This window comes from Stegodyphus dumicola, chromosome 1 (genome assembly GCF_044657685.1).
Source record: "Stegodyphus dumicola isolate Sdum_Otavi_A_Nest chromosome 1, ASM4465768v1".
In the NCBI taxonomy this organism is placed as follows: Eukaryota; Metazoa; Arthropoda; class Arachnida; order Araneae; family Eresidae; genus Stegodyphus; species Stegodyphus dumicola.
Genome location: NC_140768.1, coordinates 36,291,408 through 36,308,178, shown reverse-complemented (window position 1 = coordinate 36,308,178; position 16,771 = coordinate 36,291,408). Strand labels below are relative to the sequence as shown.

Genomic DNA, 16,771 nt, shown 5'->3' with positions numbered 1-16,771 from the left:
TATTTTTTGAATTAAATGATATTTTTTCATTTCAATGTCACTTGCACAAGCTGCAATAGATTAGGATGAAATGATTGAAAAATACCTGTCTACAAGTTAAGAAATCTTAAATAAAACAGAATTCGGAACTTGCGTGATTATTAAAAGAAAAATTTATCAATCTAGTAGTGGCAGCGGTTTTCAACCTTTCGGCTAACGCGTATCATCTAAATAAAAACTTAAGTACCACCGCTACAATTTACAATGATTATTTTTCAATTTCTCAATAGAAATATTAAAAAAAATATATTTTGCCATTCGCACAAACTATTGGCTATTTGTATTAAATATGAATACGTAAAAAATATACTAGATTATAAATGGGTTACCATTTTTATTATCAAAACTTAAGTTACAATACTTTGATTATAAAATTTAGTGCGAAATTTGGGCCTGTTTAAGAGAGACAAATTTCTTTGTGTCTTGTCTTATTTCACTTAGTTTTAACCGAAAATTAAGATCCACTTTTAATTTTTTTCTGTATGTAATTTTTAAATATAACATTGAAGAAAATCCTTCTTCACACAAATAGGTTGTGCAAAAAGGGAATAAAAATTGAATAGCTTTATTTGAAATGTCTTTTAAGTTATTTTTTGTTTCAGACAAAAGTTAACAAGATTCGAATCGTTATTTTCGAAATCTTCAGTTCGTGTTCGATCATAGGAAATTTCTATCATTTTTTTTTTCTACACGAGATTTTTACTTCCTTGTACGAAGTAAAAAGGAAGTATTGTAATCGCGAAAAGTTTCAGGCAGCATATTTCAACGAAAATATCCATTTTGACCTCTATCGAATGCAATTTAACGATATTTTTGCGTAATATCTGTACGTAAGGATAGAATAAAAGACTCATTTCCTCCAAAAAAAATTATAAAACTGCTTTAAAATTAATTCTGAAGAGAATTAATACGTACGTACGTACGTACGTATCTCGCATAACTCAAAAACGAGTAGCCTCAGGACGTTGAAATTTTGTATACAGGACTGCTATAACATGTAGATGTGCACCTCGTATTTTGGTTGCAATCGGCCGCACCAAACGTATATAAATATATTTATATATATATCCACTCTGTTACCCGGCTCAGTGATCTCACTTTCTTTACTCTTATATGTTTGTAAATTGTACATTTTTTGCTTTAAAAATGAGTGAATTATGTTGTTCGTGTCTTCCGGTTAAGGTTTTTATGCTTTAGTAAATCTGTAAACAATATTTTTAGAATTATCAACAATTTTAAAGTTGTTTAAGTGCCGCTAAGCCTTTTTTTTATGGCTGCCATTGATTGTTTACATTTGAAACAGCAGACTAGTGGATTTGTAGCCAATCTAGAGAAACTTAGCTTCGCAACAACAAGGATAACGCCTTCATTTATTATTGCCAATTAAATCATGCTTAATCCTTTCTGTAATTTTTTCGAGGAAATAAGTGTAAGATATACTTCGTAATTTTTAATATAGATATTTTGAGTTTTTATGTATTTTTGCCTTCTCGTGAAGTGAGAACTGAATTAATTGAATGAGAAATTCTCAATCGTCTGTGAAAAACTGTTTCTTTTTGTTTTGTTTGCTTAATTTCTTTTATACATAGTTCTAGCTTTATTATAGTATTGGAATAGAACATGTGGGAACGATTAGATAATTCTTTAAATGATATAAATTTTGTGCATTCTGAGTTATAATATGAACGGAATATAATACTGTTAAGTAAACCTAGCGCCAGAGTGTCGCTATGGTAAACAAAGTGAATTTTAAAGAATGCATTTATTCTATTGCGGTTTATGCGCTGTCGGCGAAGTAGGTTTAATTCAATCTAATAAGTTTAAATGAAATGCAAGAAAAAATGCGTATAATTTAATGTTCCGTACAAGGAAGTCATGTGGTGTACACATCAGATTTTTTAATTTAATAGTTAAAAATACTTTTTCTTTGCTTACCACCTATTTTTCTCTTGCGTACCAGCGGTTGAGAACCCCTGGTCTAGTGCATAATTAGAAAAGTTTCTTCATAAATGAGAAATTAAAATCTAAAAACTATCTAAAAGTATTTTTTTTCTGTTTCTGATATTAATAACCACAGTAAAAATTAATGTTCTGTTAAGAGGACTTTCAAGAATATAATAATATATGGAAGTGTAAATGAAGGAAAAAGTACACTTATGTTATCGTGCTTATAATTTCTAGGGGAGCTTCATTATGCTTAGCTAGAGGAAGAAATCTTATTTAAGTATTTAACTTGTTTATCTGATTTTACGTGAAAAATCAGTTTCTCTCATTTACAACTTGGCCTTAAGAAAATCTTAAACGAGTGCATGGTTAATGACTCATAAATCTTTTGACACGCCTACATGTATGGACATACACTTATGAGATAAGCTTTGATCACACAAAGATATTCGAACAACAAATCTTTTCGGTAATCTTTGCACCGAAAAGAAAGACTCATGTCATCTCGCTTTCGTGGTTGGAAAAAAGTCAATAAACAACCTCAATTTCACAAAATACTTTCTGTCTGGATAGTGTCTAGGGAGATAACAGAATACCCTTTTCTTCTAACCTTTGCAATTCCAAATAACTGATTATGTTTACATTTTATAGTCTTTTAAGAGTTTAAGGGGGATGAATTTTTATTCAGCCCTTTTCTGGGTTGTAGAAAACAAACAAACCATTACTTTTATCTCTCTGTTTGAACTACAACCACACAATTCATGGCAGTCCTTGTCTGAGAAAAGATGCACTCAGATTTTACAAGAGGTTCATTTTCTAAGTTGAATTCATTTAAAGATGTTTTGAACACTGAACACAGTTTTTCAAAAAATGAAAAAATATTTTTGTTCCATAGCGAAAGATGGAATACTTAAAATTGTTTACAAGGTCGACAAAAGTATGAAATCAGAGTATGGTGTTTTCCATCTGCATTTTATCACGCAATGCAATAGAGTAAGTTCTTATTCATTTAATGATAGAAATTAATATTTATTTTATAAAACCAATTACTAATAGATAGATGTTTATATACTATGAATAAACAATCACCTGTATGAAAGGAAGAAGAAATTAGTCATTATTTTTGTACATAAAGGAAACACAACATAAACAGTCAATTAGGCTTGCTATTACATTGTAAATATAGAATTTTATAAATAATTGCTTAATTCCTCAAATTAAAAATTAATTGCAAAGCTATCTGAGTTTTCTTTAAGCAAATCAAAGCAAAACTTAAAAGTTATAACTTGTTATTACAACAGTTTTCAAAGCTAAAAATTTGGAGATTTAACCGTGTCATTCTTTTCGAGTCTCACACACAGTCTTACGTTACGTTACTTTATGCTAACAATCAGTACTTTGACAAGTTCAGACGGTGCAACAATATTGCACTGCTTTAGACCATTGAAAAAATTAGACATTAGGCCATTGGAAAATAAAATATAGATCTCTAATTACGAGTGCCATAATGGTGAACCATGAAAGACACGGTCACGGTTCTCCTGTACATCAATGGCGTCCATCGATTTTATTTAATTTTAACAATTTATTTAAATTTACAAAAATGACCTTATGACTATTCCACACAAATGACCTTGTGAGTTGAACGTCATTAATTGTAAGTGACTAGGGACTAGTTTGTAAATCACCAAGAGCCGATTGTCTTGACCGCCAGCAGTGTTCTCAGCCAATTTTTAAAAAGTATACTACCTCATATTAGTGATCTCCAGTGACTTTCAACAGATAGGTCACCAGTGACCAACAATTTTGACGGCTTCACTTTAAAGCAAAATTTTATTCGAATTCTCTTTACTGTCTTACGCCAATAAGTACAGATTTGAACCTGAAAATCTAGAAACTTTCAACCTAAAAATTACAGGTGACCTTGATGGGAACCAATGTTTTACGATTTAATTAAAATTTAAAAGGCTACATATTTTTATATTATTAATTAATATTAATTAAATTAATTAATTATTACTACAATATTTTTAATTTAATTATTAATTAATTATTATTACTATAATACCATTAATTTAATTATTAATTATAATATATATTAATTTAAATATTAATAATTAAATGGCTGTAGCTCAATAATAATAATTAATAATCAATATTAATAATGAATAATATTACATAAATATAAAAGGCTATAGCTCATCTTTGCAATCTGGTGACCTATTTGTTGATCGCAGCTGATTACGGAAATGTAGGTAACCGGTGACCAATACCCATGACGTCACATATGGTTTAACTTTGCTTTAATAGCCGAAGTAAATGGTAGAATTTTAATTTATAACAATTTATAATTTATAATACATCCAGTTAGTAAATATATATAACACATCCAGTACATCTGCAGCGCTGTTTTAACTATTTAAAGATGTTTCTAACGCCAAATATTATGTATTTGGTACAAAATCGTTTTGGTTTCTATCATTTTATTCGATTATTTTTTTTTCTTTTAGTGAATTTAGTTTCATGTATTTATTTCTAAATAAAATTTAAAAAATGAAAATAACTCTTTAAGAAAAGAGACAAAAACATTCACCGTTAAAACTTTGTAGCCAACAGTAGAAATGATAGCTGCCAAGGATCCTATAATCATTGCTCCAAAAGGGTGAATCCTCATATTTGCTGTCGAACCAACTGCTACACCTCCAGCTAGAGTTGCATTCTGAATATGAACCTAGAACAATGATGATCACTTACGTAAGAATGGAAGTTTCTATTATTAAAATGTTACGGAGGAAACTATTGATGTCTTTACACAAAATGTTTACATAAGAGAATTTCTTCAGTTTGCACTTAAATTAAGGAATAACAACGGTAACAAAACGTCTGGTCATTTTGAATAAAATTACGAGATATATTATTTATTAAATATTTTGGGCACCATAGGCAAATATTTCTAAAGACAATAGCGCATATTAAACAATCGAATGCAAATTTCAAAAGATAATCTTAAAGCTGAATAAAAGTTTGAATAGAACTTAATCCTTAGTTATACAAATGATAAAATTCGAAATTATTTATCTAATGAAATTTAATTTTTCTTAATGTCTAAATCGATGTACCCGCCATTCTTTTCATCATGTAAAAGTGGTATAAATTATGATATTGACAATTCTATTCAGGAATAATGCTGCATATTGCAGAACCATTTCCCTTAAAAAAAATTATTAAGATAAGGAAGAACTTACTAATTAGATTTTCTGTTTCCCTTATTAAAATTATAAAAAGTGTCACATGATAAACATTAGCCTAATATGAAATATTAGCTTGTTGAATCCATTTGGCTTATAATTAGCTTGTTTGATTCAACTGTAACCTTGGAAGTTTCAGGTTTTCAAGAAATATTCAACCACGCTATTATATTGAAATTTTTGCATAATGCTATGCAAGGAAGGCTTTCTAGTATAATACAGGTCTACATATATTATATTAAGAGTAAAACAATCTCGTTATGATATTCTAAATGATCCTGAGCAGTAATAATAATAATTTATTAGTCCAAAGGGGCTTTGCCCCTTAAATACTATAGTTTTCGTTTTGCGATTTTGCGTTGAATCACTATAAATGTCCGTTTCACTTTTCAAACTGTTGCCACCAAATGTTAGAGTCCTGCATTATATTTGAAGTAATTAAATAATGAAAAATCTGCATAAATGTATGACTATTTCTCGCATTGCGATAAAACAACGGTACATAGAGCCATCGAAGTTTGAATGATGTAATCCTCCTACGAATATGGGCATGTGGAAGACCAAATTTGAAATTGGGAATATGTTCTATTATCGATTTCATATTTTGTAAAAGTTTAACGAATTTTTGAGTAACAAACTCAAAGATTTAAAAGAGAGCAATAGCAGCGCTCTACAGGGGAAAAAAAAAACTTTTTGTCTCTAGCGCGCGGAACTGTGTATCGGGCTCAATTTAAAATTATTTTTCGATGCTGCTCTTGAACTGAATTTTATGGTTTAAGTGCGAAGAACATGATATTTAATAAATATAGGTAACACACAAAACATTAAAAAAACGCCCCTCTGGGCGTAATGTAAAATATGTAAGCTTTCAGATTTTTTTAAAAATAATATTTTGCTAAAATAATACAACTTTTAAAAATAACACATTATGTAACATTTGTTGACTCGAAACAATAAAAATATTATGGTGAGTACGTAATATCCAAAGAGTGTTCTTGTTCAGATTTCATTAAGAATTCTTGCTAATTAATAACAATGACAAAATTAGTAGCCAAAAGCGGACTTACCAAAGCGTGCGTAAAGCATCTAATCGTGCCAGACGCATTCAAGCAGATTACAAATTAAAAGTGATTAAAATTATTTTTTAGTTAAAATAAATATTACTAAAAGTATCATATATAATGCTGTTACAGAAAAGAATAAATTAAATATAATAGAAGCGCCAATGCCCGACTCCAAGTGAAAAATGACTGGAGCCGGCTGTCTGGGGCCTTGCTCCCAGACAGCTTATTCATAATCTTATAAAGTTTCATTTAAAGTTGAAATGTTTTATATATTGCATAGCTGTGGGATATTAATATGCAAACTTTGAAGTAATTGGTTTAATGGTTAATGTTTTAGGAAGATTTGGGTAGCAAACGTTCAAGTCTAATTTTGGAAAGAGATTTTGTACGTTGTTTCCTAAGAGTTAACGTTACTTCATATAGGCGGTAAAAAAGTTTTTTTTTTCTCTCTCCTCTACTGTCTACGCCGTCGATAGCCACAGATTGTGAAAGCAATTATTGAGTTTTATAATAAACTTTGAACCTATTTCTCCTTGCGAAAACTAACAAACAACAAACAAATTTAACAAAATTCCTTCTATTAACAAACAAGAAACAAAATTCTTCTTTCGTTGTAAACAACAAATAAAACAAACAACTTTTAACAAAATTCTTTTTTCGCTGTAAATAACAAACAAAACAAACCACTTTTAACAAAATTCCTTCTATTAACAAACAAGAAACAAAATTCTTCTTTCGTTGTAAAAAACAAATAAAACATACAACTTTTAACAAAATTCTTTTTTCGCTGTAAATAACAAACAAAACAAACAACTTTTAACAAAATTCTTTTTTCGCTGTAAATAACAAACAAAACAAACCACTTTTAACAAAACTCTTTTTCCTCTGTAAACAACAAATAAAACAAATAACCTTTAACGAAATTCTTTTTTCGCTGTAAACAACAAACAAAACAAGCAACTTTTACCAAAATTCTTCTTTCGTTGTGACGTCTCAAATTAGTAATCAGTATTTTTTAATTTCAATTCCTTTTCATTTTTTCTGAATCCAAAATATATAAACATTGCAGCGTATGCAAAACAGTTGAACCTGGAAGAAAGTTACTACCGGCAGATATAAGCAGTAATCCTTAACGGTAACCTAATATGAGAATAGGTCTGTAACAGCTGAGTGTTATCGAGAACTAAGTGACTTCGAATGCGCTGTCTACCCGAATGAGAGTTTAGATTCGCCAAATAGGTAGCTGAGTGGGTAAGTGCTTGGTAATAATTTCTGGAGCATATTATTGGGAGAATTAATAGATAGCTCTTATCGTCGACTTCTCTATTTCTATAATATACATACAGCAGCCAAATAAGCTCTTTGTTATTGATATGACATTGCTGAGAAAAGTTATGCTTGTGCCGTTTTCATTTTTAAGCTATCATTTAGTATTTTTTAACTCATGAAAACTGATTTTATTTGTTACTACACCGGTTTGTTAGTCCAAAGGGCTATTAATTTCGTTTTGGCATTTTGTGTCGTCCGCTATAAGACGGCGTTCCGCTTTTCAACTTGTTGCCACCAAATATTAGAGCCTTGCATTATATTTAAAGAAAATAAATAATGAGGAATTTGCGTGAATGTATGTATGTTTCTTGCACTGTGAAAAAACGACGGTACCTAGAGACATCAAATTTTGACTAACGTAGTCTTCCACTCGAATATAGGCATCTGGAAGCCCAAATTTAGAATTTGGAATTTGTTTTATTATCGATTTCATATTTTGTAAAACTTTAGCGAATTTTTGATGAACAAATTTAACGATTTCAAAACGAGCAATGGCAACACTGTAAGAAAAAGAAAAGTATTTTTATCTCCAGCGAGAGAGACTGTGTATGGGAAATTCTGAAGATATGTTCTTTTTAAATATTTTGTGACATTGCTGTTGAATTGAATTTTACGTAGTTTAAGTTAATGGTTACGTGATTACGACATGATATTTAATAAATAAAGGCAACACACAAAATGTTTAAGAAACGCCTCTTTGGACGTAATATAAAATATCAAAGTTTTAAGACTTTTTTTTTTCATGTAAATTAATTTTCTAACCGTCATACCCAGCGGTCATTCCGAACTGATTTTATCGCTCCCGTACATTTTCCACGTTTCCCGTACATTTTTCCCGTACATTTTCCACGTTTTGCTCTTCATAAAGGAATCCGAAAATGCTATTCCTCTGCTCCTTTTTTGTGCTTGTAGTGCGAAAAAGTAAAGAAATGTAATATAGCATAGATAAGGTTTTTTTTTTTTTTTTTTTTTTTTTTTTTTTTTTTTTTTCCTACAAATTCACAAGTCATGTGAACCATAATCAGGTGCCTACTATAACCCAATATAACCTACTATAACCCAATTACACTATAACCTACTATAACCCAATTACACTATAACCTACTATAACCCAATTACACTGAAAGATACATCTTCTTTGAGATCTTTGCAGAAAAAATTCTGATGTGTACAACACATGACTTCCTTGTAGGGAATATTAAATTATACGCATTTTTGGCTGTATTTCATTTAAACTTATTTCCTCGAATTTCATTAGAGCTATATTTCTCATTCAATTAATTCAATTCTCACTTCTCACCAAGGCAAAAATACAAAATAGCTTTGCTAAAAATTGAAAAATGTAGAAAAATATAAAACAAGAAATACAGTTAAAACAATTAAAAATTTTTTTTTATAATTAAAATTAGAGTTCTACGCAAAAACAAGCAATTCGGCAAGCAGGCAAGAAGGTATATTTCTCAGTGCACAAAACTGAAAGTTTATTTTTTCAAAAAGACGCTGAAGGTGCTAAAACTGACTTAATTTTCTCCTAAGTTTCCAATGTAAACAAATATGGCTGCTATGGTAAAAAAAATAGGCTTAGATGCACTTAAACAACTTTTAAATTGTTGATAATTCTACAACTACTGCATGCAGATTAACTAAAGGCATAAAAACCTTAACCAGAAAATACGAACAACATTATTCAATTCATTTTTTAAAGCAAAAAATGCACAATTTACCGACATATAGGAATAAAAAAAATGAGCTCGCAGAGCCTAGAAACAGAGTAGGTATCTATAATATATATATATATATATATATATATATATATATATATGTACTTTTCGTGCAGGCGATTGCAACCAAAAAGGGAGGTGCACAACTACATGTTATAGCAGTCCTATGTACAAAATTTCAACATTTCGAGACTACTCTTTTTTGAGTTATGCGAGATACATACATACGTATAGACATCACGAAAAAAATTTCTTCTGAATTCATTTTAACTTATGCAACCCGTTTTGGGGGAACAAATTCCTTTATTCTAGTCTTACGTACAGATGTCACGCAAAACCACCATTAAATTGCATTCGATACAGCAAAAAATGGATATTTTCGTTGATATATGACGCCCAAAAATTTTCGCGATTGCAGTACTTCCTTCACTTCGTACAAGGAAGTAAAAATGGTATTTGTAATGCTCTCAAAATCTCTCCCCCTTCATCTCAAAGTATGTTATTCTTATAAGTAACAAAAACGAACATAGTAAAAAAAAAAAAAAAAAAAAAAAAAAAAAAAAAAAAAAAAAAAAAAAAACACCTGTTATATTTAACTCTAATTATCTTTAATTTTACTACACAATGAAGTTTGGAAAAAATTAATTTTCTGCACCAAAGGGGAAAAAAACTAAAATATTAAAGTATTTAATGTTATAATACAAAAAAAGTTCTGTTCTTGATCCCTGGCTGCCTCCACAATGTGTTCCAAAAACTATAAATTTTAGTTATAATGTAAGCAAAAATAATTAATTTAAAAATACATAATAATTAAATAAGCCAATGTATTCATTCTCGGATATGGACCCAGAGGTTTCTGGTTATTAAGACGATGATGATGATGGTAAGAGCATTTGAATACTCATCTACATTGATGGATTATATCAACTAAAGATTATGCGTTGTATTAATTTTTTAATTAAATAAACTCTCTCAAATGGGAGCATAAAAATTCTTGCAGGTATGCCAAGTGACTATTTGCTTATCATTGTCATAAAAACTGTCATAAAAACAATTTTAGCAATTACAGATGCAAGTTTCCTTTGGGTGACCTAAACTAAAAATGCATTTCAAATAGAAATTTGGAGATATATTTTATTTTAAATGTGTTAAAAAATAACATTATTGTCGGAAACGATACGTGCGAAAGCGACCCCCTTTTAAAGTGAAAATGGGATCCTTCTGTACTGAAGTAAGAGTTGCCATAAATATTTTTGTGATTCAGCAGAACTCCTGATTATTATTCATACAGACAAGTAATACCATTATTTAACTTACCATTAAATAACTGCAGTACCTCTTATTTTTCCTGCAGTCTTTTAAAATAACACAGATGGCTGCATTTAAATTGAATGTTGTAGCGCTATGTATTTTAATTCTCTTATCTTAGATGTGCACTCTGAATTTATGCATAATCCTGTTTCAAAATGATTTATTGGAGCAAAGAGAGAAAAAAAAGGGCGCAAGAGATAGGCAAATTTATGGAAATAAAGTAGGTGCAAAAGAAAAAAATCGCGATAGTGCAATTACTTTATTTGTGATAAGAAAGTTCCGAAGAAGCAGTTTTGGAGAAACTAATTTACAGCAGAAAAGTATGCAATGAAAACTTGTGAATGTTTATCAAGGGAGTCATAAAAATCCATAAGCTTAATCATTTAAATTCTGAAAAACAATACTCGCTTCTCATGTAATGGATGTAATAAAATTCAGCATGAAAAATATTCTTACATTTACATGCAGAAATATTTTTATAATAGCCTTCTGATATAACGTTAAAAAAATCAGTGAAGCTTCTTATGGAGACTATCTTTCTAAGATAACCTATGAAAGTGAACAGTATTTCCGAAAACATAAATAATAACGCTGAACAATTTCTGTAATCATATTCTCTAAGACGACCACCTCCCCATAATGTTCAAATAATCTGAAACCGTAGGACACTCGATATAGTGCAGAAATAAAAGGAGAAATTATCTTCTGAAATTATCAGGGTCTAACACAAACAGGTGGTTAAAATCTATACCTCAACATTAGGTCTGCCATAGCATCTGTTATGAGCAGCTTTCAATACGATAGTACTCCTGAATAAGTAGCATCATTTTTTTAAAATCATAAAGTATCTCAAATACAACCAAGGGGGGAAAAAAAGGATATCTGAAGGGTTTCAGATTTTAAATTACGTCCAAAGGGGCGTTTTTAAACATTTTGTGTGTTACCTTTATTTATTAAATATAAATAATTAATGTCGTTAGAATTTCCGATACACAGTCTCACGTGCTGGAGATAAAAATGTTTTTTTTTTTTTTTTTTTTTTGTTTTTTGCCATTGCCCGCTTTGAAATCCTCGAGTTTGTTAATCAAAAATTCGCTAAAGTTTTATAAAACATGAAATCGATAATAAAACAAACTCCGAATTTCAAATTTGGGCTTCCAGATGCCCATATTCGCAGTAGGATTACGTCATTCAAATTTTAATGGCTTTAGGTACCTTTGTTTTTTCACAGTGTGAGAAACATAGCTATATTTATGCAGATTCTTCATTATTTAATTTCTTCAAATGTAATACAGGGCGATAATATTTGGTAGCAGCAGTCTGAAAAGTGAAACAGAGATTCAAAGTGATTCGACGCAAAATCGTAAAACGAAAACAATAGTCCCTCAGGAACAAAGCTCCTTTAGACTAATTATCTGCCTTTGCAGATCTGCCTTAAACGTTTGTGAGTTTTTAAATCTTAAAGTTGAAGACTATACTCACTTTTATGTATAAAGAAAAGAATTCTTTTTCCACCGAATTTCTTTCAGTTCTTCAGTTTCTTGGTTTCTAGATGTCCTATATTGTAATTTTTAAAAATATTTAATCCCTTACTATTGCTTTTTTTATATGCATATCTTTAAAATGACCACTTCAATCAACCTTTTCATTTAATCGATCAAAATATTATATTTCATTCAATCAAGACTTCAGAATACTTATTATATCACCAACAATCATTAATTTCGGTTAGGTTATTTAATTGTTTAATTGCGGCACAGCCTCGAGGGATATTTGCCTAAGGGGAGGGATGCCTTCGTGGAGGACTTTCTAAGGGGAACTGGCTCGTATACACGTTACACATGGAGAAAACCACAAAAACACCCATGCAGCCAGCCCGTTCGCGGGATTTGAACCTCGGACCGAACTACCAGTGTTAAGGGATTTTACCGTTCGGCCGCTGGTGGGCCATTAATTTCGAATGGAATAAATATTCTCAAATAACAGTATGCAGTGAATTATTTTAAGAGCGAAAAAAAATCGACCGTTCTGTTGGTAATCATAACGTTAAGATCAACAGCTTTACAGTCACAGTTTTAATATTTCAGTCACTTTAATATGTTAAAAGAGAGATAGTCTCAGAGTATTCCTTTTTGTAATATGCGTTGACTATCTATTTAAATTTTATTCATTGAAAAAATATATTCTTGCATCAGATAACAGCTAGCAAATTAAAAAAGTGCAAGCAGTGTGCTCGGCTATCATAGTATAATAATATTTTTAAACTATTAGAAATTTTAATATAAATGAGAATATTTACATTCAAAAAGCTTAGTTGGGCTTATAAAAAGTTATTTGTTTTCAAACTCCCTTTCTCTTCGACAATATCTATTAATGTAATATTATTTACTTTGAAAACGTTCTCTTAAAATGTTCGACTTGCACCTCCTAACTTAGCTAAGAAAACACATCTCATGCTGTCTTATCACTTTTACGCAATTACACGTTTCTAAAAATCAGAAAGCATTTAATTAAAAGTAAATAACATTTGTTTGCATTGTCGTAATTAATTAGCGAGTCGTCTTTCCGAAAGTATAATGTCCCTTCAAAGATTAAACTAAATGAAATATTATTTAATGCTTCATAATTACCATATTTAACCGCCCCTCACCATCGATGAGCGATGATATGGCGAAAGTTGTGACACAGCAAGATAACATAGCAACGTACGTGTTGATAACACTTCGGTGTCGCTCGTCTCCAACAGCCATAACGGAATTGAAACTAGGCCAGAACATCCAAAGGAATATAGTACCTGTGAATTCAAACAGTTCAACGTTTTGTCATTTTTAATAACAAGTAATTAATTATTAACCTAAAACTACTTCATAATAAAATAGGAATATAATATCTAAGGTTTACATAGGAAAATATATATGTAAGGAAAATGAAAAATATGTAAAAGATAAATTATTATTTAAATTAGCAATAGCCCCTTAATGCTTAATTTGGTATATTTTTTCTCTATTCTAAAAATAGTTATTTTTTCTGCACTGCAACATTTCGAGATTAGTCCATCTCGTATGGCTCTCACGGCCCACCAGCGGCCGAGCGGTAAAGTCGCTGAACACTGGTAGTTCGGTCCGAGGTTCGAATCCCGCGAACGGGCTGGCTGCATGGGCGTTTTCGTGCTTTTCCCCATGTGTAACGTGTATACGGGCCAGTTTCCCTCAGAAAGTCCTCCACGAAGGCATCCCTCATCTTAGGCAGATATCCCTCGAGGCTTTGCCATAATCACACACACACACACGTATGGCTCTCACATAGCGCTGGTGATGTAAAGATTTTAAGTTTTACTAACGTTTATTTCATTTTAAGACTTATTTTCCATTTATCCTTTCTTATTTTCCATTTACGGCCAGAATAAGCGCGAGTAAAATTGTTTATGTTAATGAGGTTGCAAACTGTACAGGTATTTAAGACCTGGCTTTTAGCCAAGAGAGAGAGACTCCTCACTGCCTTACCACGCGTGTGCTTTTCAGTCTCATGTCTGCCTTTAAAGCCAGAACTTAGTTTTCGATGATATTTGAAGGCATATTGTAGTCTTTTGCATTTCGCTCACTACCTACGTAGCATCAAAACTTCAAATCTCCGCGTTACTAGTCTCTGTAAAGCATCTAAGTTTAGTTCTTATTTAGTTAAGTTAGTTCATTTCTTATTTTGTACGTTTTAGACCATAAGTGCTGGTCTCTGTATCCCGAAGTGCGGAAACGACTGTACGCTGTGAGAAATAAAGGGCAAATTTAACCCTTCTTTATCATTGTTGTATCTTCTACACACGCACGATAGTTTTGCGTAAGCTCCGTGTTCTTACTTAAGACTCCAGTTATTTTTCCAAAGGCAATTAGAAGGAATCATCCCTCCTCGCAGATAGCTGTTTATTAGCTTTGCCATATTTTTTTAAACTAACATTACAAATTCCAAAAGTCAAGTAATTCTGGATTAAAAACATAATATATCACAATAGAAATGTCCTTTATTAGCTACAAGATTGCTGAAAATGTTCACAAAAATTATTATTTGTTGGACATATTGCAAATTTTTTGGATTTAAAATTACATCACTCAAAAAGATTTAAAATAAAATTAAACTGTAAGTGATCATCAAGACTCTTGATAACGCCCAACCGGTTAGCGTCACTGACTGCCGTGCCGAAAGACCCGATTTCGATCCCCGAAGAAGGCACGGATGTTTGTATAGTGTCGGTGCAGCATGGCAGCACTCTAAATATGTGGCGAGCAGAAAGTCCTCTAGTGTGGTTTGGTGGAAGGGGAGAGGGATGGGAGACCCTCGAATCCGCCCCCCCCCTCGGAGTGCTCTCCATTAAAATTGGGACTGAGCTAAGTCGCACTGTCACCTGAATGGTGCTCAATGCTGTAGCCAACGGCAGGAGTAATCTAGCGCTTCTTGCCACGAAGAATTTCGTGGGCTTGGATTGACTACGTCAGATAAGTGAGCATAACTGTTTGGCGTTCAAGTCTTCGTAGTAAGTGAAAATAGTAAATTAGCTTCGTGAGTTTCCTGGAAATGTGAAGGTTCTGAGAATTGTCCCTTTCGACGTCCAGTCCCGCGTAGCCGAAACATAATGTGATTGGGACATTAGTAACAAGAAGATTCTTGACTGCCAAAGATCTATGGCTGACGGTCACTGGTAGGGAAGGCGCAGCAAATTTAGATAGAATAGCAGAATATAATTTAAATAATTTAGACAGAAATAAAACGTAGCTGATAATTACTGTAAATTAACAATAGAAAATTTGTGCAAAAAACTGGTAAACTTGGCAACTGATTATTTGCAATAAGAATGAACCGTAGTCCAGTTTCTGTTTCGTCTTGGAGATCCTGTTTCTGTTTCCGTTTCGTCTTGAATCCAAGACTTCCCTTGACTGAAATTTCAGGATGGAGAATTCATGCGTAGAAGCTGATTCCTAAGTCTTTGAGCAACAGAAAAACAGAGATTCATTCTTTGTGAAGCTTCTGAATGGCTTCAAGATGATCTAACTCATTCCGTACCGTAGTTCGTTTGACAAATGATGCTTAAGAAGTCTACGGCCAATTCGTATTCTTTTATTTATATTTAAAACAATTATGAAAAGTTCAAAAGGATATGAAATGATAAAATGTTGAAAAAAAATCTGTTTTTCCCCCCAAATTATTATTTACTAACATAATATGATTTTATTTATTGCATGACAAAATTTAGGGAAAATTACATGGATTTTAGACTAACTAGGGAGAGATTTCTGAGGTTTAATAATTAATGAAAGCCGGTGTATTTAGAAGATTAATTTTCCTGTGCTTATTAGACGCTCTTCAGCTAATGATAACGGTTATTTGGAAGGTGAATGTGGATTATTTAGTTTTCTGCAATTTGTGCTAAACAGAAATTTAAATTTATAATGTTATCAGTGTTAAATCATTAGCTTACCAATCATGGCAAATATATCCGAATTGTAGTTAGAGCCCTCCTTAGGCTGTCCAAGAAACTCCTTTCGATATAGCATATATGACACTGCCAGACCGAAATAAGCCCCAAATGTATGCAAAAATATAGAACCGCCTATATCTGCAGCCTAAAAAAGATAAATCGCATTAGACTCCTGGGAACGATATTAAAAACGTCTTCTTGATACAAAAATTTGGTTTTGTTCAAATAATTTATACAGTTGATTAAATATTTTAAATTTTAAGGTTTTACTCTGAGATTTACGTCAAATTTTCTCTGTATACAATTTCTAAAACTATTTTCTTTTGCTTTCGACAGCACGGTATTCGTATGAATCCTTTATGAGCCGAAATGATGTAGAAAGAATAAACATCTGCAACTTCGTGAAGCAAGGCTCAAACTGTGTTGGAGTGGTTCGAGAAGCATAGGGATGTATTCCAGTTAATGTCCTGGCCACCTAACTCGTCAGATCTTAACCCGATAAAGCACATATGGGAGGTTATGCAACGACATCCCAGAGCTCAAACACCAGCATGTCGGACTTTGCGTGACCCTGCTGAGACATTTGGTATAACCTGTCTCCAGTCATCTACCAAGAACTTATTGCATCTGTGCCAAGGCAAGTTGCAG

The 16,771-nt window shown here is 31.6% G+C and overlaps 1 protein-coding gene across 2 annotated transcripts in view; it reads right to left on the bottom strand.

Annotated features, from left to right (window-relative positions):
- The window catches only part of Rh50 (Rhesus blood group-associated glycoprotein Rh50), a 189,815-nt gene that overhangs the window by 11,248 nt on the left and 161,796 nt on the right, over positions 1-16,771 (bottom strand). For both annotated transcript variants that reach the window (XM_085810514.1, XM_085810523.1), the window contains 3 exons: positions 16,124-16,268; positions 13,287-13,450; positions 4,577-4,714 (listed from right to left, as the gene is read on the bottom strand). In XM_085810514.1, coding sequence (XP_085666640.1) covers positions 4,577-4,714; positions 13,287-13,450; positions 16,124-16,268 — 447 coding nt within the window. The remainder of the gene's footprint in view (positions 1-4,576; positions 4,715-13,286; positions 13,451-16,123; positions 16,269-16,771) is intronic.